The sequence below is a fragment of the Panthera uncia genome, chromosome A2 (genome assembly GCF_023721935.1).
Source record: "Panthera uncia isolate 11264 chromosome A2, Puncia_PCG_1.0, whole genome shotgun sequence".
NCBI classification, from domain to species: domain Eukaryota; kingdom Metazoa; phylum Chordata; class Mammalia; order Carnivora; family Felidae; genus Panthera; species Panthera uncia.
The window spans coordinates 65,857,380-65,883,893 of record NC_064816.1 but is presented as its reverse complement, the minus strand read 5'-3'; the positions used below and the strand labels follow the sequence as shown (position 1 = coordinate 65,883,893).

At 41.2% G+C, this 26,514-nt stretch overlaps 1 protein-coding gene across 2 annotated transcripts in view; it reads right to left on the bottom strand.

Moving 5' to 3' along the window:
• VSTM2A (V-set and transmembrane domain containing 2A) overlaps positions 1–25,116 on the bottom strand; it is a 26,282-nt gene extending 1,166 nt beyond the window's left edge. For both annotated transcript variants that reach the window (XM_049641279.1, XM_049641280.1), the window contains exons 1-4: positions 25,038–25,116; positions 23,074–23,240; positions 21,884–21,934; positions 18,675–19,011 (exon numbers count right to left, since the gene is read on the bottom strand). In XM_049641279.1, coding sequence (XP_049497236.1) covers positions 18,675–19,011; positions 21,884–21,934; positions 23,074–23,240; positions 25,038–25,116 — 634 coding nt within the window. The remainder of the gene's footprint in view (positions 1–18,674; positions 19,012–21,883; positions 21,935–23,073; positions 23,241–25,037) is intronic.
• Positions 25,117–26,514: the final 1,398 nt, after the last annotated feature.

Here is a 26,514-nt window from a genome sequence, read left to right as displayed (position 1 = left end):
TTTTTTTTTTTTTTTTTTGGTTTTTGTTTTTTTCTGTCTTTTTTTTTCTTTTTTCTTTCTTTCTTTCTTTTTTTTTTTTTTAATTCGAGAAAGGTTGAAACCATTCGAAAGGATAAGGGTAGGGAAATTCACTCTTTGGAACATTTCTGCTAACGCGTGTTCAGGTCCACTTTGGCAATGATAAACATTGAGGCAAAAACACATGCTCACATTTAGTAGGCCAAAATTACCATTTTTTGGTTAGGTCACTGCAATTGATCGTCTTGTTTGGTAAGTGAGCCATATATTTAACACAGTATCTCCACACAGAAACCTAGTGCCTGAAGACCCCGAGGTTAATGGTGAGTCTCCAGAGAGTGCCTTCACTCAGGCTGGGTAAGAAGGTTCAAAAATGCAAAAGTGATAGCATAGGTCATGTGCAGCTCTAACCACAAAGATCATGCAAGGGAAATATAGTCAATCTATGTAGAACCGTTAGCATCAGAGCTTTCCAAAATTAAATATATATTCTTGTTAGCTTTTGAAGAGAAATTCTTTGACATGGACTCATTTAATCAAAAAAAAAAAAAAGGGAAGAAAAAAAGAAAGAAAAGAAATGATTACATGACTCCTTTAGTAATAGCTAACTGCTTTTGACGTGACACAAAGTATGTTGGGTATTGAATAAAGGTTTAAAAAATGCTAAGAGCAGTAAAACCAAGTAAAACAACTCACTCTTCAGAGAAGGTACTGTGTGAAGTAATAGTTTCCTTTTCAGCATGGTCACTGCAAATTGGTTCACACTTGCTCAACCTGTGTGTGTACCATGGTGCCCCTTTCTCAAATAATCAACCCTTCAGAGGAGATGTCTAAGCCCACCATTCCCCAAAAGATACGAAGGGAACAGCTACTGCATTTTGACCTAACACTTCCAACCATACTCTGTCCAGCATGTGCAAGTTAAAACAAGATTGACACAAGTAGTATAATTAGAAACTCAACTGCAGACTGTAGAGTATTTTAAGGCTACTAAATTTCTGAACTGCCCTCACATAGGCAATGTGCCATTGTAACATGGTACTGTTTTTGCATTTGTTTGTTTTTCAGCTCGTAATCATTCATCTGCTCTAGGTACATGCATTTCCTAGCATATTTCTATTAAATGAAATGTATTGCTGTCAGGCCAATTGTAAAACATCCCTCCTTCCCCCTGTACGTTAGATTCTACAGCAATTTTATCATCAAATCACTGATCGTTTTTCTCTTCTTTCTGTTTTACGTCTTGAATGAAGAGATATGTGCTCCTTTATCTTTGTAATCCCAAAGATTTAGTAAAATACAAGACTCTTAAATGCTGTCATTTGTCCTGTGTAGTTTTAACAAATAATCGTCATAGTCCTTTCTATTCAGATGTACACTATTCTGAGTACTACATTATTACCAAACATGTTATGCTCTTCTCTAGAGTGTTAATTTTATTATTATTATTAATATTATTATTATTATTTTGCAAAAAGCAAACTTCGGCCGCTCATCATGCTTTATTCTTATCTTCACCGATTGAAACATCTCACTTTTGTGAAGTAATGAGAGCCTGGACTGGCGTTGGGAGCCCTGAGTTCTAGTTTCCTCTGCTCCCCCTCGTTTCTAAGATCCCAAACAAGATATGTATTTGTTCTACGTTTTCAAAATTGAGCCTAGTGACCATTTGTGTATTATTATTATTATTTATATTAGTATGACATTGTGCTGGACTGCCTATTTTGCTTTCTTTGGTTTCTTCTGCCTTATGCCCAGAAGCAGGTTAACTTGCTATTTCCTCATAGGACCATGAATTTAAGCCACTCTTCCCCTCAAAAACCCTGCATCCACTTTGTGTGTCCGCACCAGCTAGCTGTTATCTCCCGCCCTCTGAACTTCACAGTGTATTGGCTTTGCCTCTCCAATGGCCTTAATATGGCTTACATTGACCCCTGAAAGAAGAATTCATTATATTCATATCTTATCTCACGGATTACATTGCAAGCTCATTAAAGGCAAGGGGCAAAACTTTAGCAATTTTTTACGACTCTCAATGTCTAAAACAATGCCTGGAGAATTTTAAAACTTTTGCGCCCAACACAAAATACGCTGTAAAGAAGAGAGATACCATTATCTCAATTGTGTGAAGAAAATGCACAAGAGAACATGCCCGGATGAAGAGCAGGCTAATAGAACTTAAAGATTTCTCTATGACTCAGGATGCCATTTCGTAATGTCCTTTCACTTCTATTTAATAATGACGACTTCCGTTTGGTTTTATGCTTAAAGATTTCCGTGGTGCTCTCTCAGGTGTAATTCCCCACGCCTTTGTAAGACAGGCAAGACATTTTCTCCATTTTTGCAAATGGAAAAGTCTAAGAAATCTTCTTAGACGTCTAAAGAGTGCAGGAACCTAGCTTCCAATTCTCAGCTCTTTTTAGACCTCATGCAATACCCATTGTCGCATCACCATCACTGAGATGTGGACAAGCAGGCATTTCTCAAGAGGCTGACTGTGACAAACGAGTCTGGCTGAGGAGAAATAGGAAAAAAGAGAAAAAAAAAAGGCTTCAAATATTTTATCTTAACCGTAATTATTATTTCAGAGAAGAACAAAAAATTCCCTCCATTGCTTTTAAAAAAACAAAACAACCTGAAAAACTACCGATCAGGGCACGGCAGTGAGACCTTGGCATTGTCCGCAGTCCGTTGCAGATGGTGCCCAGTTCTCCCTCGTGGTGGGAACCACTGTCGGGTTCAGCTCAGTCCTGCATCTTCCTGCCTCATTTCACTCACTACAACTTTCCAGACGGCAAAGTGTGCCCTGCCCCTCTGAGGTGTCTGCCAGATGGAAGAACTTAGCTCCCTGTTAGCACCTTCCTTTTTAAACTAGTCCATCTGTACTGCCATCTCTTTCCGGCACCCACGGTCAGGAGGCTGGAAGGCACTGGGCATATTTAACAACGCGGCATCACTCTTCTCGATTCACATCAATTCCCAAAATGACTACCGTGCATCGGGGCCTCGACGATGTGTCAGGGAATTTGCATACATTGTCTTAGTTCGCCCTCTAGACAGTTCTGTATAGTAGACAAACAGGTCAAGAACATGCAACTCAGCGACCTGGAATAACTCACCCTAAGTTACATGGACGAGAGGTGGTAAAGTACAGAAATGAAGGAACAGCGAGGCAAGTCAGATCAGCTTAGAAGGACACAAGTCAGTGGGTTAAGCGTCCTGCCCAGAAGCAGGTCTGACTCTGGATTTTGGGTCAGGTGGTCTGTGGGATCAAGCCCCAAGTGAGTCTCTGTGGTGACAGCGCGGAGCCTGCATGGGATTCTTTCTCTGTCCCTCCCCTGTGCACACGCATGCACGCGTTCTCTTTCTGTCTCTCTCTCTAAATATATAAATGTTAAAACCAACCAACCAACAAACAAAAGGATTGGGCACCTGGGTGGCTCAATCAACTTCAGCTCAGGTCATGATCTCACGGTTCATGGGTTCGAGCCCTGCATCGGGCTCTGTGCTGACAGCTCGGAGCCTGGAGCCTGCCTCAGATTCTGTGTCTCCCTTGCTCCTTGCCCCTCCCCCACTCATGCTCGCGCGCGCTTTCTCTCTCTCTCTCTCTAAGATAAAATAAAACATTAAAAAAATTTTTAAAAAGGACATCCTTTTTTTCTGAAACTTCCTAAGGCAAACAACCTTGCTCCATGGTCTCCACATCTGTTACATCAAGATGTGAAGCTATTATTTGTATATACACTAATCTTTTCAGAGAAAATGCACTGGCCGTAACATACTTCAGAGCAAAAAAAAAAAAAAAAAAAAAAAAAAAAAGTTTGATCTAAAGTTTCTTTCCCAACTCTAAATTGATAAATACTGGATATTAAAAAATCATCAGACTTTTAGTTTTCCCAAATATTAATAACAAGTAAAGTTTGTTTTGCTCTGTATAGTGTACCAACTGTCCTATGACATAATATTTTAACCTTTTGGTTTCATAGACTTTTACAGCTTAAAGGTTCATCCAGATTAACTTAAACATTTGAGTAAAAGGTGACTCCACCATCATTCTTCCATGCCTTCCTCTTTCTAAGAACTTCTTTTTTCCAGGAGTGTCTCTGTGGCTCAGTTAGTTAAGTGTTTGACTTTGGCTCAGGTCATGATCTCGCAGTGTGTGAGTTCGAGCCCCGCATCAGGCTCTGTGCTCAGAGCTCAGAACCTGGAGCCTGTTTCAGATTCTATGTCTCCCTCTCTCTCTTCCCCTCCCCACCGCTCGCACTCTGTCTCTCTCTCTCAAAAATAAGCATTTAAAAAAATGTAACGAACTTCTTTTTTCCAAGTTTTTTAATTCAGATTGATAGCCTAGGGCCAAAAAAGTTAACTTGTCTACCAGGAAAAAGCATTAGAAGAGGCTATGGGTATTGAATTCAAAGAACCAGGTGGAGCGTTTAGACAACTGTCTAGACACTTTATCCCATCGCAATTTTACCAGCTCTTCAAATATCCACTTTTCCTTGGCCGTGAATATTTTCTGATGGATTAATTTCCTATGTGAGTACAACTTTTCATTGGTTTAGATATGAAGAACAATCGCAATTCAGGGCATCTGTCTACAAATTTGGGCATAATTCTCTCCTTTCTCTTGTTTGAGTATCTACAGGAATTAAAAGGAACAAGAAAAGAGAAAGAAAACAATTTGTCTCCAGTTGTGTGGCTCCACGGTCTTACTCCAGTCTTTATTTTGTGAAAGTGAATATTAGCAAGGTTTATCATCTGAACAAACCTAAAAATGAAAATGCTCCAATAAAAAAAGGAAGCAACTGTCAAATACCTTTTTTTTTTTTTTTTTTTTTGTCTGTAAGGAGGCCAAATTTATAAAGAATGAGTGTCCATTACAGCTCTGGGAACAGACATACCCTTTGACATACTTCTCTTTTATTACAGATTCCAGTTTTAAGAAATGAAAATAGCTGTGTGAGAAAATTTGGGCTAGCTTTTAATGCAATTTTTATTCAGGTTTGCACATACTAAATCACTATTTAAGGGGAAAGGTCAAATAATAGAATGATTTTATCCTATAATTTTTTGAAAAGAATATCTTTTTATTAGAATTCTTACAGATCCAGTGCCAATTTCTTCCAGAAATCCATTTTTTAAAAGAAGTGTGCTTCATTTTGACCTAATACATAAACTGCCTATTTTACTGTGCCCCAGCATGTTGGCAAGTTAGCTGTTTAAATTTCCTTTCCTGCGTTCCTTTCGTCAGCAAATTTACACCTCTATTCTAGTTATGAGGCCTCTTATTGGAGCTGGGTTGGGGGGTGGTGGGAAGTGCAGTTGCCCAAGTACTCAAGATCTGACTGACGAGATGATACGCCATTCACCACAGAATTTTCGAGAATCTAGCCTTGGCAGGATTTCAGGATTTCTACCTACCTTGTACGCTGACTTGAGAAGGAACATATAAAGCGATGGTGCCTCCCACCTGCTAAGGCCATAGTGCATCTCACAACACACTATCATTGTAACTCATTCATCCGGGTAAGACTGCTTTGGGTGCAGACCGGATGATGATTACAATGGCAGCAGCTAATATTTCTTGAACATTTGTTATTTCTTGACCTCTGCTTGTGATCCCATGAAGTTACGATAATCATTTTGCTACTTAAGGACCTCTCTGTGCTCGAGTTTACCCAGCCAGTGGGTGGTGCCGCAGACATTCAAAACCAGTTCTGTTTCACTCCAAAAGGTAATTTGCATCATAATTTCCTCCCGTGATTCTTCATGCCTGAAAACTCTAGACTCTCTCAATTCTGCCTATTAGAAATATTTGGAAATATGAGCTGTTTTGACAAAATGGAAGGGAGAACAATATAAATTAGTGGAAAACAAAATGTTCTCAGAGTGAGGTTTTTAATACTACATGCATTTAATAACTCCTTTGATGCATGAATAAGAATGATTTATTATTAGCGTCACATCCACCAGTATATAAATAAATGCTGCGGAGAGGCTGGCAACTCTTTACCCACGGAGTTTAACTATCCTTCCTGCATGTATGTTTTCATTATTAACTAGCATATTCTTTATTCATAACGCAAAGGTAGATATTAATCCACATCTTGTTGGTATGATCACAAACCCCCTGTTAGGGACTGCACACACACGTGGTTTTGTTGCAGTTTGACAGTGTTGTTGAACAACGCCACCTTTCCCAAAGAGCTTAAATAAGCACATTCAACTTGGGGAATGTAAGAGAGGAAATTATGAAGACAACTGGGATCAATGTGGAATGACCTTGCGTCAGGGTAGGCTATGACTGTCTGCCCTGAGTGAGGAAGCTGATACAAAGAGCACCACACGGGCTCCTGGGAGACTCCGTCAGTTAAACATCCAACTCTTGATTTTGGCTCAGGTCAGGATCTCATGGTTCCTAAGATCCAGACCCATGCTGGGCTGCATGCTGACACAGCAGAGCCTGCTGGGGATCTTCTCCCTCCCTGTCTCTCTGCCCCTTTCCCCATCTCTCTCCCTCTCCCTTCCCCCCCACTCCGCCTCTCTCTGCCCTGCCCTACTCTCTCTCCCTCTCTCTCTGTCCCTCCCCAGCTCTCATGCTCTCTTTCTCTCTCTCTCTCTCTAAATAAATAAATAAACATTAAAAAATAAGAGCGCACAACAGCTAGAATTATTGACTACTAAGTGAAGAGGTAAGAAAGCTATATTTTCAGATTTGAGCCATCACTCACTAATTGGTGAAATAAAGAATCTGTTGTTATAGATCACCCTTCCCCTAACATCACCAGAGAAGAATTTCTCGTCAAAGAAACACATCTCATATTTTTAGAGAAATGGCAACTGCGGCACTCAGAGTGAAGAAACAGAAGTCAAGGAAAGACAAGGAAAGAAAAATAGCTGCGGAAATGTGATTTCACTTTTCACTTATCCTCTTACATAAATTGAAAAGTAAAGATTTCAACAAAATTTACACAGTAATTTGCCTACATTTAAACATCACCTTTGGGGTGCCTGGGTGGCTCAGTTGGTTAAGTGTCCAATTCTTGGTTTAGGCTCAGGTCATGATCTCATGGTTTGTGAGTTCGAGCCCCACATCTGGCTCTGTGCCATTGGCACAGAGCCTGCTTGGGATTCTGTCTCCTTCTCTCTCTGTCCCTCCCCTCCTTGCTCTCTACCTCTCTCTCTTTCTCTCAAAAGTAAATAAATAAACATTTGGAAAAAAAATCTTAAAAAAATCCATTTTAATTGTACAGCAATGTTTGCTTTTGAGGAAAAAATTATTTGAGTACCTACTGCCAATAGGATGTAGAAAAACCTTGGGGCACCTGAGTGGCTCAGTCGGTTAAGCGTCCAGCTTCGGCTCAGGTCATGATCTCAGGGTTTATGAGTTTGAGTCCCATGCCGGGCTCTTTGCTGACAGTTCGGAGCCTGGAGCCTGCTTCAGATTCTGTGTCTCCCTCTCTCTCTGACCCTCCCCTGCTCACACTGTCTCTCAAAAATGAATAAACGTTAAGATTTTTTTTAGAAAAACATCAATTATATAGCTTCAGAAAACACACCTATTTTAACATAAGAAACATGTTTTGAGACTTTACCCATATATTTTCTAAATTTGAGCCCATGGTTTTATCCTTTTCCTTAATCCAGCCATTTCAAAATTATCTAAATTATAATGTTTTACAAATTATCCTCAGAACAGAAATGACCTTAGCCATCAGAATTATGTAATTAACAGACATAGTTGAAGCATTAAAAATCCCCTTTATCAAGGCATGTGCATACAAGAAAAATATGTAGTTGCCAGGACTGCTTACCAAATGTCCTAAACATAATTTGTTATTAAATACAATTTTAAATACATGAATATTGTTGTCATGGTATGTAATGAAGGATGGTGCAATTGTAATTTCTAATCCTCTCTCTCCATTAATACATAAGGGGCCTGGGGTTCTTTTCTTATAGATTGACTGAATTACATAAAAAATCATGTAACTTGGGCGCCTGGGTGGCTCAGTGGGTTAAATGTCAGACTTTGGCTCAGGTCATGATCTCTCAGTCTGTGAGTTCGAGCCCCACGTCGGGCTTTGTGCTGACAGCTCAGAGTCTGGATCCTGCTTCGGATTCTGTGTCTCCCTCTCCCCCTCCCCTGATCACACCCTGCCTCTCTCTCTCTCTTTCTCTCTCTGTCTAATTACATGCTAAATACAATATTTAGACACTGCATTAACACCAAAAATATCTAGACATAGTTCATATGTATAAAACACTTATATTTTCAGATTGTTTGAAACTGAGTTTTTACATTCTAAAGGGTTTTTCTTTCTATTTAGTACTTGTGATCTTATTGTTTGCTCCCTACATGTAGGGTTTTTCAAATTAACCGTTTACATTGCTAAGAGAAGTGAGAAAAATTAATAAACTTATTTAATCAGAAAAATTAAAGCTCAAATGTGTTCCAGGGCTGAAGAAGATGTTGCTGAGATTGGGTCTATAACACAAAACAAATAAAACAAGAAAAAAAGCAGTCCCATAATAGACCCCCTCATTGCGCAATGACCTGTCTACTTTAAAATATAGAATGACTGCATTAATCTTTATTAAAGTATTTTTGTCTGTGAAGCTAATAAAATTTCTTCATGTAATTTCTTGCAGTTTACTTTTCAACAGCTCTACAGTCATCAGCTTCACGGAATAGGGAATCCTAACGCCTAGTTTTACCATTGGCTTTAGTTCAAACACCAAGAGTTTAACCTGTCTTGGGTTTGTTTTATACATATAGGGTTCTAAATTCATGCAAAAATGCTCTCTCAGGCTTTTTAAAAGACATATTAAATAAAACATAATTATCACTTATAAATCCTCCGGGGTACTAATTTTCCTTGATAGCCCCAATGACTGCACCATTATTCATCACTCTGAAATCCCTCTGAATTGGGGGCCGAATGCGTCATGCTATTGAGAGGAAAATGATTGCATGATATGTAATTTATGGACTTTATATGAGTTTGATTAGTTTCATCAAAATAAATTTATCAAGATCACACTCGTTATGTTCAGAAAAATAAAAAAAAAATAATTTGACCTTCAGATTATCCATCCAGCTCACAGGAAATAAGATGCAGTGTTCTTAACTTCGATGCTACTAGAATTTCTGAGAATTCCTACTTCCATGCTAGGACTTCTAACGTATGTGTGCACACACATGTGCACGTGTGTATAAATATGTGCATGTACACATACATGTATGTGTGTATATGTTTTTAATTTGTCATGACCTCCACAATCATACACCATTATTTTACCTTGCCTTTTTGTTTTTATTTGTTTAATATATTTTATTTGTTTGTTAGTTTGTTTTCTCTGTCATGAGTTGCCTGTCACTGGACTATCTTTAAATCTGGGAAATTTTAAATGATGTGTTTTTTCCCCCCAATATAACAAAAGTAATAAATTATCACCATATAAATGTTAATGATACACACAAAATAATTAAGCAATTAAAAATCATAACATCTTGGGGTGCCTGGGTGGCTCAGTTGGTTAAGTGTCCTACTTTGGCTCAGGTCATGATTTTGCAGTTTGTGGGTTTGAGCCCTGCGTTGGGCTCCGTGCTGAAAGCTCAGAGCCTAGAGCCTGCTTCAGATTCTGTGTCTCCCTCTTCCTCTCTGCCTCTCTCCTGCTCTCTCTCTCTCTCAAAAATAAATAAACATTAAAAATAATCATTACATCTTGACTTCGGACATACATTTTCATATATTTCTTGTCATTTTTCTATGCAAGTATCTCAGATTGATTTAAAGTTTTATATCCTATATTTTTGACTTTAATGTTTTGTCCTGTATCTTTCACATTATATTATGTGTTGAATCTTACCTAGTTTCATTAAAACTTGATTTTAGAAGCTGTGTAACAGTCACTGTATGGTTTTAACATTTTAACACATTCATTAGGTAACTTCCTTGCTGTTGGTCATTTTTGAGTATTTCCAATTTAGGGATGACCTCTGTAATAAGCATGGGTCTGGGCCTACTTCCCACTGATCTTTCTGGAATCTCCTCCCAGGAATATTACTTCAAGCACAAGTGGGCCACACAATCTAAAGCCCTGTGACTGATCTTTCCAGATACATTTTTCTCCAGAAGGAAAGTACCAATTCACCATGTAAGTAATCATATACCAAAATGCTTGAGTCCCTGTAACCTTGATGATACATATTGATTCTAAAAATCTTTGCCAAGATTATATGTGTCAAGTTTGAAAAAAAGACTAAGGTTTTGACTGAGACTGCATCAAGTCTATAACTGCTTTTGAAAAACTTGACATTTTTTAAATTGAGATCGTCCATCCAAAGACACAGCATATTTATTCATTTATTCAAACCTGAACTCTCTGAACCAAGTGTTCCAATGGTCTTCATATTTAGAATGCTTGTTATTGTCTTTAAAAAGAAAACTAGATACTGTATATCTTTCGTTTTTGTTGGTACTGTTGAGAATTATTATTATGCCCCAAATATTTTCTATTTGGGTATTGCTGTCCATACCCAAATAGGCTTAAGTGTATTTTGCTATCTCTAAGTCATTTAGAATGGAGTACATAATCATAGTATATGTAAAATTGATATTATTTTATTTTTTTCCTAAGTATTAGATGTACATATTTCCTTGTCTGCAGCATCGTGTTTTACTTACATTTGACTTAATCAAAAAATTTTAATTTCTTACAGTAAAATGTTATTTTCACTTGTATATTTTGTAACTTTAAATCTTGAGAGCCTCAGGCACCTGATTTTATGCTAATCTTTCTAAATCTGATTTTTCTTTTCTGCTCTGCTCTTTAATTAATTTGAGTTCATCTGGATATATATCCTAAATTATGACAATGTTTCCTTTTGTCACTTATTAATTAAATCAATCCTTTCTTAATTCTTGTATTTTTTAGTTCATCAGTATGATATTATTTTATGTAATTTTAGAGCTTTCCAGGCTTCTTATTTTCTTTCATCCTTATTCATATTTGTGTTCTTTTGCTACCTTTTTAATCATAGTTACTTAATAATATGCTTCAATATCTGGTAGGTACAGAAAAAGGAACCAATCACTGCCAGGTTTACCCTGATAGTTAAAATACATCATGTCACTTACTGCTGGAAATGACCCTTAGGGCATATGTGTTAATATTTCAGTGTCATAAATAATGACTCCTGAGGTTCAGAGATATTTTGTACACAGCTCACTCAACAAACAAGCTGAGGGTTATTGGTTTATCTAAATCCATTTTATTTTTTTTCTCTTTTTAAAGCTTTTAACTAGTCTCATTTGTTTATGTTTTCAGATATATGTTTAATTATTTTACAATTTTAAAAACTCTGAGGGTCATTTTTGGAAAGTTGAAATTAATTAAGAGAGCAGCCGAGGTGTATAATTGTGGTTTCCAAATACATGTTGCTTATTCCGGCCACACAGTTCAAATTCCTAACAATCCTTTGGAGTTTTATTATGCTTTACAATAAGGATCTAGTTACAACCTTGGGCAAGACAGCTGGTGGCCAATATATTTAGTATGGTTATCTAGGGGGAAATTTATCATCAACTAATGGCATTGTGACAGAGTAAAAAAGGAAGTTCTGAAATTATGCACAACAAAACGTGGGCCAGGAATGAAGACTCAGTCTTCCTTCTTTAATTCATCACCTACACACACTCAATACACACACTCCGCCACAGTGGAGCCAGGTGGTGTAGACCATGTACTCTCAGGACTTCACGGTTCCTAATAATCATCATCATAATAACAAAACACATGCAACAACAGTCCTATTAATACAACAAGTAGTTATCATTTATTGAGGGCTTGATCAATGCCGTGCTCTCTCTGTATCTAATTTCATTGAATCCTCAAAACTCGGTGAGGATTATACCATAATTTCCATTTAATAAATGAGGATATGGAGACATGACCAGCTATGAGTGATGGACATGAGATGGGGACGGACGTCCTTCTTAAGTGCTGTGCCTACTGCCCCTGCTGGTGAAGGCCAGGGCAAGAGGCAGAAGGTCTAAGGAACACCTTCCTGTTTATTTCTACCCCTTGAAGCTGATATGAACGCACCTGTGGTAGCTATAGGTGGCAGCAGCGATCCTTGGGAGAAGGAACCCTGCATTTTCTCTTTTAAGATGTGTGTTACGTTGGCCAACCGAACTAAGTCTTTCCAGCAACTTCTCAAACCTTTGGTCATCTATCCAGATAGCTGCTTCTCTGGCAGCTTTCTGAAATCTCAAGGATCATGCAATCATTAGAGACAAGAGCTTAGAACCCTGACAATTCTGCTTTATGGCTCCGTAATTACAGAACTCCTGGAAATCACAGGTAAACCTTAATGTGTCCAGTCGTGCATTGAAAAGCCCTCCCAACATATAGCTGGCCCTTGGTTTTATAGACCCAGATAGGTACTGAATTTCAATGAGTGAAGTATGGTTTGCGAGAGAATTTAGCCAGTATAGACTTTTAATCTACATAATTCCGGTTCAAACATGGCTCGAGCAGATTCCTTGGCCAGTATTATCTAAAGCACTGCCTCAAATCTATTTTTCATCTTATTCATAGACACTTGATTTACATAGCAGCCATTTAACTGATAGAATTACGATGATCAAATTAATTTAACCTGTGTAAGCAGCCAAGTTGGATCATTTAAACCAAAATCAACATTGAGGTCTAAATCATATCATGGGCTTTCTACCTGGATGCAACGCACCATTTCCTCATATTTTAAGTGAGGAAAACAATCTCCTGCAAGCCCCTCAGCCCCTCAGCTGCCCCCTCCCATCCCCCCCCCCCCCCCCCCCCCCCCACCGGCAGCTTTGAATCCTGTTTCAGGATCATTCTTACTAGATCTGGCCACTTTTGGAAAGCAGCCATGTTTATCGGCAGCAGGGGAGCTCCAGGAGCTCTTGGCATCTAGCAGCTGTAGCAGGGCAGCTGCCTCTCAGTATTCAGGTTCACCTCCTGGTGAAAACACAATCATCATATTTCGGAGTTCAGAGAATCAGCGTCCCTGCTGAGTGACTAGAGACTCCACACGCAGAAACAGAACTACCCCTTAACCAATGGCCAGATTTCCTGTAAGTGCCAGCTGCAGATCACGGGAGTGAAGAGAACAGCTTTGCACACGTCTATCTCTACACTGGAAAATAAACGATGGCCAAAGGCCAGTTTCAAAAAAAAAGGATTTTGTAGCATCGAACACATGCATGCCTATCTCCTAGGAAACGATACAAAATTCTTTCCTCGCCTATAAGAACTTTGTAGAGCTAATGATTTTCGTAATTTGCTGCACATAAAAATACTTCTTTCTGGTTCTCGATTCAGACTTTCATTCAGTAGGTCCTGGGTGGAGTCTTTGAATATGAATTTTTAACCGCTCCCTTGGTGAGTCTGGCTTAGGTCGTCTGCACTACACTTCGAGAAACACTGTTTTAGAGTCTCGTTCAGTTTTGGAATAGTGGCAGTATTATGTACTTATGCAAATATAATTATAAGGAAAAAAACAACAAAAACAAAGATTTACTGTCCCTCTCTGTTTCCCTTTCTTCCAGCAAACATGAACTCCACTTGTTCCAGGCACCTGGTGGATTGCAAATGCAAATTGTAATATTTGGAGCCTACGAGTTATAGTTGGGTGACCGACTATCCCCTGAGCCTGAGGCTTCCCAGTAGGGCAGAATCCAGCCAGGAAATGAGGAAAGCCCCAGGAAAAATTCCTACACTACACTACAAGGCACAACAATGGCTTCAAAGTTAAGTGTAAACAAGTTGCTTTGAGCCCTGAAAGAGGAAACAACCAATTCTAAGACGAAGGAGGAAGCTTTATAAAAGAATTTGCATTTGAGTAGGAACTCAGCAAAGAGGGAAGGGCCCACGCAGGGAAAACACAGTTGCAAAGTCACAGAGGTAAAACAGTATCTGAAAATGTTGCAGAAATACCAATTAAGAAGATTATGGGCGTGAGGATTGGGAAAGCGGGAGCAACAAGGCTGGAAATTACACCACGCAAGTTTGCGATGGTGCTTTGGAAATAGTAATTATATCATACTTGCTCTATTGTGATCTTTTCAATGCATTAGAATTTAAACAGTCACAGTATTAGGAGCTGTTGCAAGAGATGCGGAAAGTGAACAGGCTCCGTCTTGAGAACAAAGTCTCTATTGGTGGAACAGGAAAAAAAACGCAGTTGTTCAAGGTTATCTTAAAGAGACCATTTGGAAGACTGAATAACTGATTCATTGTGGCAACCGGAAGAAGAGGAAATAAGAACATTTTCAAGATTTCCACAAGACCTGTGGATGGTGATCATGTTGTAAAAAGGATTGGGGAACCCCGGAGGAAGAACATTTCTTTTTGGTGAGGAAGCTAAGACAATAAACTCAGTTTTGAGTTGTTTGCGTTTGGGGGCCTAACCTAGATATCACTGTGAAACAAACCATCCTACAACTCTTTATTATTTCTCAGGAGTTAATGTCAGCTGGGCTCAGCTGTTAAGGTGTTGGTTGAAATAGCAGCGAGGGCTGAAGGTAAGGGTTGGCCCGCTTGGGCTTCTGTCAACTCAGTAAGGCGGTCTCAAGGTAGTTGTCCTTTTATGACACCTGGCTTCTAAGAGGCCAACAGCAGAAGCTAGAAAGCCAACAACAGAAAGGCTAGGTCTCTCGACTGGGCATTGCAGTGCTTGCATAACATTACCTTACACCTTCCTGTCTAAGTGTCTCATGCCAGCCGGGCTGGGGGCGGGGGGGGGGGCAGGGAGGAAAGGCCCCACGTGTCAATGGGTACAGTCAACAAAGGTGCAGCCCTCTCTACCCTGCCACAGTGCTTGTAGAAGGCACATGTGGAAATGCACTGGGGGACCAGAGTGAACCGCAGTCTGGCTCTCCAGAAAGAAATCAGAACTGGAAACAGGGGTGGAGGAGTTTTCTGAGGGAAAGTTAACAGTGGAAATCCTAACAGTGGATGAGAAGTTCAGGGAGTTGAGAATGGAAGAGGTCTACATTCAAGAGAGGCGTTTTGGGGAGAAGCCAACAAACGTGAAACTCTACCAGCCTATCAAGAGGACACGGGAAGACTGATGTTCCTAGCAACTGCGCAGGACAAGACAGGGGAGGTGAGGGGACCGGGCTGGGGACTGACTGCAGGGCTGGCAGGGAAGGAGGTGCTAGGAAGGCGGAGTGGGCGCCGGCGCCCCCTGCCGGATGGTGGTTGGCGGCTAGTGCCTTCAGTCCAATTTGCCAGTTTTCCAGGCGTGGGGAGGGGTCCAGCCGCCGGGAAAGAAGAGAGGGACAAAGGGAGGACTGGACGGTGGCCTGTGGGGGGCACCTTTGGCTCCTGGAAGGGGGATGAGACGGGAAGAAGCAAGTAGACAAGGGTGTGTAGAGGGAGGTGTTTGGGGAGGCGCGAGCGCTCCAGTACGTCTGGGTGTTCCCTGTGAAGATGGAAGTAGAATCAGGAATTTCTTCCTCCTCAGAACATCTACAGGACATTTTTTCAATGTCAGTTATGGGTGCACAAAACTGAAGTTCAAAAGAACTGGCAATGAGAAAACAAGGGGTTGCAAAAGCCAGGTTTTGTCTATCCGTTTGCTTTATCATTTTCCCTCATTATTTTGGTTTTAATTGTGCATTAATCAAGTGAATTGAAAAGGCGATGTCATAAAGATAAACAGTTTAAAGCCGGAGGGTCCAGTCACATGCTCACTAACTTTTGGAAAAACGGGACTAGCTATATTAAATGATAGTTAAATGTATCTTTATCTTGTGATACATAGATGGTAATAGGCTCTTCTTCCATCTTTTTTTTTCATGTAAATTTCTGTTTTTAGGAAAACTGGTTAATTGTATGACAATTTGAACATTATATCTAGGTATATATACAGAGTTACTTTCAGTTAGTGCTTGTCCTACAGAGAGACAAAAATCCTTTGACAGAAAAATACTATGAATTAAGAGTTGAGTAATTCAGCCTAAATAATTTACTCAACCAAGTCAAAGACTATCGTGAAGAGAAAAGGCCAGATAAACCAGCCTTTTGTAACCCAGGTTAATATTGCAGTGTCTTATGTACCATGGATGAAGCATGCCTCCTGGTAGCGAAAATAGACAAAAGGTTCTATCTTGGCCTGTAAAAGCAAGATTTTAATTTCTGTGTCTTCATTATGTCTTGCCTTTAATAGAACAAGGGGGAAAAAAAAAGATGCATGATGAATGGAATTTACAAATATTGTGTTTGCTCACAAAGAGAGGAAGTATGTCTCCCATTTTTGTGTCATTGTGCCTGGCGTAGAAGCTCTTGGAAGGATGGAGAGTGAATAAATGAAGCATGGGTATTGAAATCAGCTTTATTTGGACATAACCTGGAAAATTATAAAGCAAAATTATAAATCAGGATGTAGGTGTTACAGTGAATCTACTATATAAATATCCATCCCAGATACTGTATTGTATACAATAATTGTGCAAGCTCAAAAACTTACACACATATAGAATGGGTGGCTGGGCAACCCCAGCTTCTGAAGTAGTTAAAAAATGTTACTAAATGTATCAAAAATATTTTCTAGTATTTCTACTGGTAGAAAAACATAGACATGAAAGATTTGGATATATTTCATATTAATCTTTGCTATAAGCAGATGGCTTTGGATGCATATCTGGATGCTTATGCATGAAGTCTACATCCTTTCTTCCATCTGCATATATCCATGCATATCTGGATGCATATCCATGGATGCATATCCATGAAGTCAGCATCCCTTCTCCCACTTTGCTTTAGAGAAAACAAGTCAAGCTGGTGGTGTGGTGGAAAATAAGCGGTGATTCCTACTTGAAAACTGTTAGAAGATATCTAGAGTTCTACCATTTAGCTCCAATCACAATACTGAGAAAAATATATTAAGATAAGTTAGCTATTTTGAGAGTAGGTTACTTAATCCAAAAGTAAATAATTTAGAAATAGAACATTTCATTCCATGCTTAAAATCCTCCACTGGAATAGGTAACCCATTTGATTTTATTCAGTGGAACAGATTCATGATCTCTAGTTTGGAGTAGTCTATGTAGGCTAATAATTTCACTTCCATGATTTGGAGTTCTCCCTAATAAGGTTGTAAACTGTCTGCTGAGGCTACTCTAATTTTGCATATAGTGTCTAGCTTCTGTTTTTATCTTTGCATGAAGAGGAGGGGGACAATGTCTCCAAAGACGTTGAATCTCTCTTAAATAATGGACACAAAAATTCTAACCACTAGGGGTGTGTGCGTGCGTGTGTGTGTGTGTGTTTCCGTGTGTTACATATGCATATGTGTATATACATATGTATACATATACATATATATGTACATATATATTCTAGCTGTGGTCTTGTTTTTTAACTTGGGAAACAAAAGAGATGATAAGGAGGAAAATGAGACAAAGCCACACAAACTGAGCCTTAGAGAGGCTAAGGGGCTAAGCTATTTATTCATCAGACTGGCAGAAACTGCCAGGACCAAGGCAAACTCACCCACGTTTAAAGGCGATGCAAACCCCCAGGGACCCTGAGTCAAGCTCTCCACACATCATATCCATTAGCACGTGATGAATAAGAAGGAAGCCTAGGTTGGCACACATTATCTTAAAAGTGCTGTTCACCAGCAAATATGTAATATATATGTACACATGTATCTGAAACTATCCTAATGAATGCCCAGGTTTTTGTATTTGACGGCTAAAGTGACCTTGAATGTTAGCAGTGTCATTTGCTACTACCAATAGTAGTATCAATACTTCTTCAATGATAAACAGTGAAGGGAAAAACTTAAAGAACGATAAATTAAGTATTTTTATGCCGCCTGCATCCTGTAATATTACGTCAAGTGTTTGAACAAAATACAGAACAGTCACGGGGTCGTGCAGGGGACTGCTCATTCCAAGAACCCTTTATCCCCCATCAAGGTTAAAACTTCAATGAGTTTCCATTGGCTGAGTGATTGCATAAATTAATGCTATTCAGAACAGCTTTAACTTGCACAGCTGACTTGGGAAATGTGTGACTAAGCTCCTAAATTGGCATCGAAGGCACATTTGCGGGGAGTTGCCGAAACCCTGCACTACTTACTGCCTTTCATCCCCCCTCGCTTCCTCCCATTATCATTATCACTTTCATCACAGGCAGCTGAAGTTTCTCCTTCAGAATCAAAAGCCCTTGGAGAACAGTCCTGCCTTCAAGCTAGGGGCCGCTGAAAATGTGTTGTCTCTTTCATTTACATTTTGATTAAGTGAAAGTCTCTTAATTTGGGCCATTATCGATACATAAATCTGTAGAGAAAATGAACATGCATTTATAATGCGACCAACATGACATGATTTACTGTTCTTCTAAGGTGTAAATACAGAAGGAAAAAAAAAAAGTCCAGCTCTTAGGTCCCCTGGACGTGTACACGGCCAGAGACTAACGGGGCGACTCGCGTCCTCTGGGAAGGCCCCGTGTGCTTCATCTCGTCATCATTCCAACTGCACTACGTCTCCAATTTTAAAACCATCATACACAAACCTGTCTACTCTACTTGACCGATCTTCCTGTGGGAAGGTTTGTGAGTGGTAAAATGAAAGGCTCAAAATGGGTTTCCATACCTGATTGTGGACTTTGTTTGGGCATTTTGGCTACCGCTTGAGGGCTGGAGGTGGAGTGCATTCGCTGGTTGCCAGAGCTGTGGATGCTGCTGGGAATGGCCACTGAGACATTCTTGCGAGGCTTCATATCCTGCAGCCACATGGGCGAGGCTTCGAAGGCCTGCATCCTCCTAGCATGGCTGTTGGCATTGACTTTCAAGTAGGCCTGGGCTTTGTGTTCCTGCAGCTCTCCGTAATTAGCGTCCGTCACCCTGCATTCGTACAAGCCTTCATCCTTTTTCCTCACTTTGGAAATCTGAAGCTTGTGAGAGATGTCATTGCCTTGGACTTTCACTGTCTGAAAAATTGCAGGTGGAAAAAAAAAAAAAAAGTGCTACATCAAATGATTTTGTTCCCATACGTGCTCCTAAGCTTGCTAATGTTGGAAAATGAAAGGGTCTTAACAGCCTCGTAGCCACAGTCAGAGAGCTATTTATTTTCTCAACAGTCAAATACGAAGGTTGTATTTATCCCATTGCGCTAACAACTGGCTTCACAAAATCATGGGGTAATTAGTTCAATCCGGCCAGCGCCAGAGTCTCTCAGCCCCGTGGTCCCCAGATCCTAGGTTCCAGGTCTGCCATTTTCCAACCATGGGATTGACCTCCGCCTGGTTGGCTCCGTTGAACGAAACACGGACATAATAAGGTAAAGGATATAGTTTGTACCGCCTCTTGTCATCGCTTCAGGCTACAACTCTGAGAGATCACAAAACTATGTTGTTGGGGACACCAGGGTTTAAGTGAGAATGTGTTTTTATCCCCACATTGGGGATGCCTTACTAAAGGTAGTGACACAAGGCTTGAATATTAAGTATTCTTCTCAAGTGTTTGGTGCAGGCTTACCAACAGTCATGGGGTGGCATGACTTGGGGTGCAGATTAATATCACCTGGTCTTATGGGCAGAGTACATACTTCCGGCAATGATAGGGTTTTTATGCTACTGGAACTGGAGAGGCCATCAATCAGACGCTGGTTTGATTTCCAAGAGTGAAACCGGCTTTCTTATTTCTTCTAATAATTTTGATGCCAGATTAACAGCAAAATTATATATAATTGTAATATGTAAGATTATATATAATTTTATATTATGTCAAATATACATATACACATAGATATCCATAAGTGTCTTTATCAGAACAGCTAGATTTTATATACATCATATATTATCCATGATTGACAGGATGATGGATTTCATAAGACACCCAGGATTTAAGGCCTTGGATGATTTTGAAAGGCAGGGAAAGAAGTGAAGAAGGCATACACTTTCAAATGCCCCAAGTAATTAAGAAAACTTGGGGAGCGCTCATCTGTTTTTACCTACAGAGTTGTATACAGTTTCCAACAGTTGAACCATAACCATAGTATGTATTTATTTGTATGGAAAATTACTTATAAATATACTAATACTATAAAAATAATGGGGACTAATCATTTCAAATATAGTCAGTTGAGTCTCCTAATAAAGTTTGAAATAGTTGGAGTACTTATATGATTATTTTTTTACAGTACACTGAGATTTGGGGGTTTGGATCCGTGATTCTCAGCACTGATTGCACATTAGAATCCTCTAGGGAGCTGTTAGAAAATGGTCTCATTTGGATTAATGTGGAAACATTAAGTCTGCATCTCCAAGAGGTGAAGCTATCACAATGTTTCATAAAAGAATACCTGAGAATTCTAAGTTAACAACCGCTGGTTTAAGACACATGACATGACCAAGGTCACCTTGTAGGTAAACTGGGAACAAACTACTTTCTACCTCAGTTTATAACGAGAATTTTTTGCTGATTCACTAGATTTTATTAACCTTTGGCATAGATAATACTGTTAGTCGCAGTATGTAGTAGCTGTGTGCATGACCGTGTTTCTTAACCGCATGCTTCCTTAGTTCAGGATGTGCGAAGCTATTTCCCTTACCGCTTTTTGGAAGATATAGGCGTGGGTGAAGGGTGAAACCTGACTAGTCAGTGAACAATCCAGCCACATATATATGTATATAAAATGAAATACTTAAGAAAAGTATTGTCAATAATTAATTTTACCCGTGAGCCTTTCTAGCATCGTGTGAAAACAATAATTGTGTGATAGCATAATAATTGAATTAAAATATTCTAAAGTCGATAAGTTTATGAAGGTAAATTGTAGTTTTGGGTTTATGTCTTATTTTTGTTTGATATTTGCTTCCATGTTTAGATTATACATTTACATTTATTTTATAAAGTATTAGTTTCATATTATAAAAATTATAGAATATACAAAATATTATGTATTTTTATAAAATACATGTATTTTATAATTTATATATATCAGTGTTTTATAAAAGAATTCCTAAACATATATATACGCTAAGGAGACCTTGTACTTCCTGATTGTACAACTATTTCATTTCTAGTAATGGAATCTTCTTTATTATTTATGAATGAGCTAGGCGGTTCTATCAATATAAAGTGATTGTAGGAGGTTTCAATTGTGGTGTAGTAAAAAGATACAATTTTCTTTTTATTTCTAATTTCACATAGAGTTATTAAAAGTAATAATCAGGACAGTCGAAATACATCTCGATATTTTCAATAGGTCAACCTCCTCCACTATGTTTTATATTTATATTGGCTTTGGCTTTATATGATTTTGAGCACTGGCATTAGAAATACATGGCATGCATTATGAATCACATTGAAAATTGAGTGTTTTCAATACAATTTCAACATCCCGTTGGATGCTTTAATTTTTTCCTGCCTAGGAAGATTTTCATAAGTTAGTGTTTTACTTCCTATGAAAGGATAATTCTTTCTATGATTTTGAATGAAGATTAGCCTTGCAGCGCTACAGGCTTACAACTATTTATTTAACTGTTAAAAAAGAGTGAGAAAAAAAGCGTCACACTCTTTGGCCGGCAAAATGAGTCTTTAGTAATTGTTTAAATACTTAGGATATTAAAGTAAATAATTTTATTGTGTCATCTTTAAATCGGCTTCAATTTTTTTGGGACCCAGTGAAATAAGAAAGGGAAGACTGGTTCTCGTCCTGCGTTCGTGACATTGCCGTTCTCGGGGACAACTAGTTAAAAGGCTTTCTAAAAAACCTAAAATTCACTAATTTTCACCTGGGGCCTGCCTGGCAGCTGACAAAGGCACGCGCCCCCTGTCGCCTGTCGCTGTGATACTCACGCTGATCTTAGTCCCGTCGTTGTCCGGGTCTCGGTCGGGCACCAGCTCCACCTGCGGGAGAAGGAGACGACGCTCAGACTCGGGACCCCCACGGTCCCCATTCCGTCCCGGGGGCGGCCGCGTGGAGCCTGCCCGACCAGCCCCGAGCGGGGGCGGTAGGACCGTCTCCGGTGGGGTGATTCAGAAATGAGACCGACGAGGGCGAGCGCGGCCCAGGCCACTGCGGCGCGGGGAGGGGACCGCGCGGGGGCGCTGCCGAGTCGCGCGCGCGGGGAGGTGGGTCCCGGACGCGCCGGGCCCGCGAGGGGGCGCGGGCGCGGGTGGAAGTTTGCGGGGACGGGATTCTGCGTCTTAGCCCAGCCTGCGACCCCTCCCTGGGGTCTCTGCCAGATTTTCCTTTTTATTTCCGCTCCGATAAGGCCGCCGTCTCTTTTGCTGAACTGTTCAATCTCTGCTCGGACCCTCTTTTCCTCTCTCACCGCTTCTTCCCTTTTCCTCTTCTCCTCCTTTTCCCAGCCCTGCTCCGTTTCTCCACACCTTCCTTTCCCTTCTCACCCCACCCCTCCGCCCACCTCTCCGGGGTGTTGAGGAGTCACCTCCGGGCCCCTCCATCGTTCACTCCCCATCCCCTCTCCCTTCCGTCTTTCCTTCTCTCCCCGCCTCTTTCCACCGCCCCCGCCTTTCTTCCCCCACTCCGTCGCTCCCTTGCCCGCCTCCACTTACCCCTCCTCTTTTCCCTTCTCTCTCCCCCTCCCCCAATCTCTTTTCTGACAACCTCAGTCGTGAGAACTGACGCTGTGTGTGTGTGTGTGTGTGTGTGTGTGTGTGTGTGTGTGATGGAGGCACAGAACAATCCCTCCCCACCCCACCGTCCCGGAAAGGGGAGGAGAGCGTCCTGGGATGTGTCAACACAGCAGTCCCGGAAGGACAGCTCCACCATCGCCGGTACTAAAAGGAGGAAGTCATTCCCAGTTTTAACTGGGGAAGACTCCACAACAGGACGTCCTCCTTGGTTTTAACGTGATATCAGCAGGACACATTCCTTCTCACTGCCTGGTATTGCTGGCATCAGTCGCGCTAACAGAACCACGCGGGCCCCCGGGGGCGCCCCCTAAACTGGACACCTAGAGGACTAAGGGGGTGAGTGGGACACACTCAGGGGGGCGTTGCGGAAGACGCGACTCCGCTACCTGCGCACCAGCCACCTCGGCCCCGGGCTCCAGGTCCTCGGGCCCCCGCAGAAACCACCACTGGATCTCCAGGTACACCGAGGCAGAGCCACTCTGGAAAGCGCAGGACATCTCCACATTCTGCCCCTCGGTCGCTGTCACGTTCCGCGGAAACTCGGTGAATTTTGCTGCAAAACAGAAATGCATCTTGTTGGAATGTACACACCACTCTCGTCAGCTTCTCTTTCCTTGAGAGCTCGCTACATTTTTCTTGGACTTAAAAATCAGGGCAACAAAACCCCTCCGTGACATCTCGGACTTTGCCTGGCTCCCCAACCCCCCTTCCTTTGCCTCGTTCCTGTCTCATTTTTGGGATCATGCCTAAATAACTTTGTTGTTGATGAAGTCCAGATAATGGAAAGGCTAACAAGCTTGCCAAATAACTCCCCTCTGTTAGCCAAGATGCCCACATACCTTTTGTCAGACTGCAGCATTACCCAAAACTTACAGAGGGATTCAGTGAGCTACATTTTTGACAAATCTGTCAAGCTGATCTATGAGGAGAGCCTCTTGCGCTAAGTTTCTAAACAATCTATGACTAACTGGATGTTCATATGACAGAGAATGGATCGTGATTACCTGTCAAAATGCACCTTCCTGATATATCAAAACAATGGTTAGCAATTGCGATGTTAAGACCACAGCAGTGAAACAAGTTGCACACGTTCTAAGCTGCGAATATTTCTTTCTTTCCAGATTCACCTTTGTATTTGTTCTCATCAAGCCATCACGCTGCCAATTGCTGTACATCATGGCATGTAAGAATCACACCCCTCATTTGAGTTCAGATTAAAGACTATTTTGAAGCCACCAGAGATATATTTTTTTTCAGTGTTTTCACTATTGATCTTGACACTGCTACTCTGCAAAATTCAGAGTTAAGAAGAAACTCATGAAAATGAAATGTTCCCTTTTCCCCAAAGGCATTTCTTCAACATAGAATGCTTTGGGTGTTTGTTCTTATCTTGTCTAACGGACACTTTGCAAAGAACTGATGTTTCCCTGAAAGTAGTCTTAGGGAGATTTGTGGGTGATGGAGGTGCACAACTACAACGCACACTCATGGACAGGACTGGGGGGCTGTAGCACTGATTTTGGGTGGGTGCACCTTCCCCCCACTTTTTAAAGAGAGGCACCGTCAGTGTCTCTTTCCAAAATTTTGTGAAATACCAAGACGATCTCTACCGAAGTGGAACCGTATTTATACTTAAAGGAAGTAGCGGATGTTAAAGAAGACATTCGGCTCTGAAAAGGACTTTTCTGTTTCAGCTCCCAGGAGGAAGATAGCATTTCTGCTTGCAGAAGTGATGCAGTCTTCTGGCAGCAGAGATGTGATCTGTTCGTGGTGCTGAAATGATCACTGCAGCCTGAGAAGTCCTGAACAACTGGATTCAGCAGGCTGCTGCTGTTTGTGATGCAAGTCGTGCCTTTTTATGGGTCCTCAGAGGAGTCTGTCCTTTGATAAACACACATGCAAACGAAGTCGCAAGGACCCAGAAAAAGGAAACTCTAAACCAATTCTGCCTACACTGAGGACTGGCAATGGAGAGCCCCCCATCCCCAGCTCTGTTTGTTTGCGATGATTATGTATGCATGAGTGGTTACCCAGTGCATGCACACAGATACAAGGCGCACATACACACACGCACACACACACACACACACACACACACCCCTGTGTTTGCGCTTGCACAGGAACCCACTTCATTGTCAGGCACCAACTAGGCTTGCTCTCAAATCTAGCTTGCCTACTATTTAATAAACTTTAAAGAAAAATGCCAAACAGAACACTATTCCACCGTTACTTGCTAAGAATCTCACTACATCTGCTTGGCCGTTCTTTGAATGTAGAGAACACACACACACACACACACACACACACATTCCACAAGCAAATGTATATTTGCCAATGAGCACACACTTACCTTGAGAAGAGAGCCCTTGTTGTACATATAAAACGGAAAAGAAAACAAATCCAACATACGCCAAAAAGATCCCCATCATTCCAAAAAGGGGAGGGGGGGTCACATCAGTGTAGCCGACAGCCAAAAAGCCCTAAAAGAAAGGAATGCAAATGTATCAGAGGCTCGGTCTCAGAGCCCTGGGCGCGACACTGCAAACATCCTGCTGCTGGTTCAGCGAGCACTGGCTTTGGGGAGAGGGGAGCGCAATTCGCAAAGGTTAAAACCAGCTGGCTCGGATTCGGAGAGGCTTCGAGTCCACACTCGGGCTTGCAACGCGGGGAAGTGCCTCAGCTGCTTCGCTGCCTGCTCTCAGCTACCTGGCAGCTCGTCCAACGTCAGCCCGCTGCTCCGGCTTGCGTGATCACTGCCCTCCCTAAACGCCGAGCCAGCTCGGGAAGTGGGGAGTGGGCAAGGGGGGCGGGCTGGAGGACTTCACCGGGCTCGCCGCGCCGCAACTTTTCCCTCTAATGGCTGCGATGATGCCTTTAACTCTCTGCGCGCCGGACAGCTCCCCTGCTGCCGGGAACTCGGGCCGGGCAGCCCGCGGCAGGCTCGGGGCTTGGCGGCTCCGTCTACGTTTTCCTTCTGGGGAGCAGGAGCATTTATTTTTTTCCAGTTTGCTTTTTTCCTCCATGGATTGACTCCTTCTTGCCTCGGCAGACCGGATCGCTCGGTGCTTAGGAGGACAATACAGTTGTAGGATTGCGGTGTAGGATTGCGGGGGGCTAGGAGCTGGAGATTTGGGGAGGAAGTTGGGGCATTGTTGAAGAGGAAGGGAGGAATGGGATGGGGTGAAGGAGACTGCTTTAGGGCGAGGAAGACAGTCGTTTGAGGGAAATGTCGCTTAACCAGTTATTAACTGCTTTAACTAGAATGATCACATGCTATTACTCCTCACGAATTTAGTGCCGAACAGCCTCCAGCGGAAGAGAAAGCTCATGCAGGCACCATACCACTCTAGCTGGCAAACGGAGAAGACAAAAAGTACGAAAAGTCACGTATTGAGAGAATTTTCCAGAAAGAAAAACCCACCACACGACGATTACTTTTATTGTATTATTTTTTAAAAAATTCATATGCCCCTCTGCCTTCCCTGCGTCTGTCTCACACGTATTTTGGAATGGGGGAGGGGTTTTAAATACCATTAAGGTCTCCATTGCACGGGTTTTCTTTTTGTTTCTTTGCTTTTCTTTTGCATAACAATAATTATCTAATGCTCCCTAGGATTATATGAATAAGGAATATTCTCCTAGGGAAAAAAAGCACAATAAGTTTTGGAATTTGAAACAAATCCACTTATTTGCCCTGGAGAAGGTTTGAGATAGAGATGTTCTATTTCTTATTAAGAACCTAAAAACAGTGTATTAAAGACTCCATTTGTCCTTATGAAGTCCAACCATTAGCCACTGAATTTAAATCTTTTTAACAAAATTAAAAT